General features: G+C 49.8%; 1 protein-coding gene across 1 annotated transcript; it reads right to left on the bottom strand.

Annotated features, from left to right (window-relative positions):
- Positions 1-363: 363 nt before the first annotated feature.
- Positions 364-1,196, bottom strand: BDV27DRAFT_105294 (mitochondrial 54S ribosomal protein mL40). Its single transcript, XM_032064378.1, has 2 exons — positions 870-1,196; positions 364-748 (listed from the first exon to the last, which is right to left on the bottom strand). The coding sequence occupies exons 1-2, from the start codon at positions 1,099-1,101 to the stop codon at positions 405-407; spliced, it is 576 nt and encodes a 191-aa protein (XP_031920148.1). The 5' UTR covers positions 1,102-1,196; the 3' UTR covers positions 364-404.
- Positions 1,197-1,293: the final 97 nt, after the last annotated feature.

A 1,293-nucleotide genomic window follows, 5' to 3' on the forward strand; every position in this document is an offset into this window, starting at 1 on the left:
TTTTTTTTTTCTTCTCTTCTTCTCTATGTCTTCTCACTGTCTGCCTAGCTCATTCTCTATCTTTAGCGATTGATATTTCCTGCTTTACTGTCAGCCATCTTGATACTACCAATAGCTGCCAACTGCAATATATGTTTCTAACAACTCTCGACTCTTACGCTACCTCCCTGCCCAGCTCATGCGCTAGATACCAATCGATAATTAACCGACGATTTCCGAGCGTCTCTATACAACAAATGCGTAATGTCAAAGAAATAACAGATATTGAACGATGTTATGGTACAGTACATGCCAACAAGAATCTCTTCATACCCCCGCAATAGATCGAGTAAACAAGAGATATCAAAGCCCAGCATAGATCTCCTTCCCTCTGGAATAATCAACGCACACTGACCCCTTTAAGTTCATTTCTTCTCCATCCTCTTCCACTCATGGTTCCAGCCCTCCTGACTCGGCGCTTCAGTCTGCAACCGTCCATACTCAATCGGGAACAGATCCCTAAACACACCGCGCTTGTTCATCGACTTCCGGAACAGCTTGCCTCCATCTCCGGCTCCCGTCCGGAGCTCCTCACACGCCGCATTCATCGCCTGCCACTGGCGCTGAAGCTCCAGCTGCTCGGAGCGGCGCTGCTGCGCCTGGAACAGTTGCCAGGCACGGTGGATGGTCCAATGGCGGAGATAACGAGTACGAGAGAAACGAAGGGGACGAGGCGTCTTGGGGTGGTGAAGGAAATAACGGATCATAGCTATAATGACCTAGTTAGACTTTTTACTTTGTCCTTTTGCGAGTGAATCCCAATGTCATAACCCAACAAAACAACTTCCAACATGCCAATTGAAGAAGACCAATGATAGGGATATACATACTAACTCGACGATCTCCACGAGGGCCATTACCCTTCCTCTTGAGCAAGGCGTTGGTAGTCGAGAATGATCTGGCGGCCGGAGCCTGGATGGCGGAGGTGACGGGGCCGCTGGTCGATTTCTTCAGCAGGGTCTCATTGCACATGCGGGTCACGGACGGCCGTGTTGATGTCTGGGAGATAGGGATCTTGAATACGTTCGCCAGGGAGGCGAGGACGGGCGAGAGGGACCGCATGGCGTTCGGGGTTGGAGGGACGGAGGTGGTGACGGAGGAGGAATCGATGTGACTCTGGACAGCCCTTTTCGGGGAAATGCTGTCGGAGCGGAAACTTTGGGCTTAGCCGCGCGCTTATTTTGCGGCTTTGGTTTTTTTTTTTTTTTTCTTTTTTTTTTCTTGGCGCTGGTTTGGTATATATATGTGTAGGGT

Source organism: Aspergillus caelatus, assembly GCF_009193585.1.
Source record: "Aspergillus caelatus strain CBS 763.97 unplaced genomic scaffold BDV27scaffold_700, whole genome shotgun sequence".
Taxonomy (NCBI): domain Eukaryota; kingdom Fungi; phylum Ascomycota; class Eurotiomycetes; order Eurotiales; family Aspergillaceae; genus Aspergillus; species Aspergillus caelatus.

What these genes read in the sequence shown, in the direction of transcription:
- BDV27DRAFT_105294 (XM_032064378.1), bottom strand. Translation starts at nt 1,101, where the DNA reads ATGCGGTCCCTCTCGCCCGTCCTCGCCTCCCTGGCGAACGTATTCAAG. An exon ending in TCGTGGAGATCGTCGAGTTA is followed by an intron (nt 749 to 869) that starts GTATGTATATCC and finishes AGGTCATTATAG; the next exon opens with CTATGATCCGTTATTTCCTT.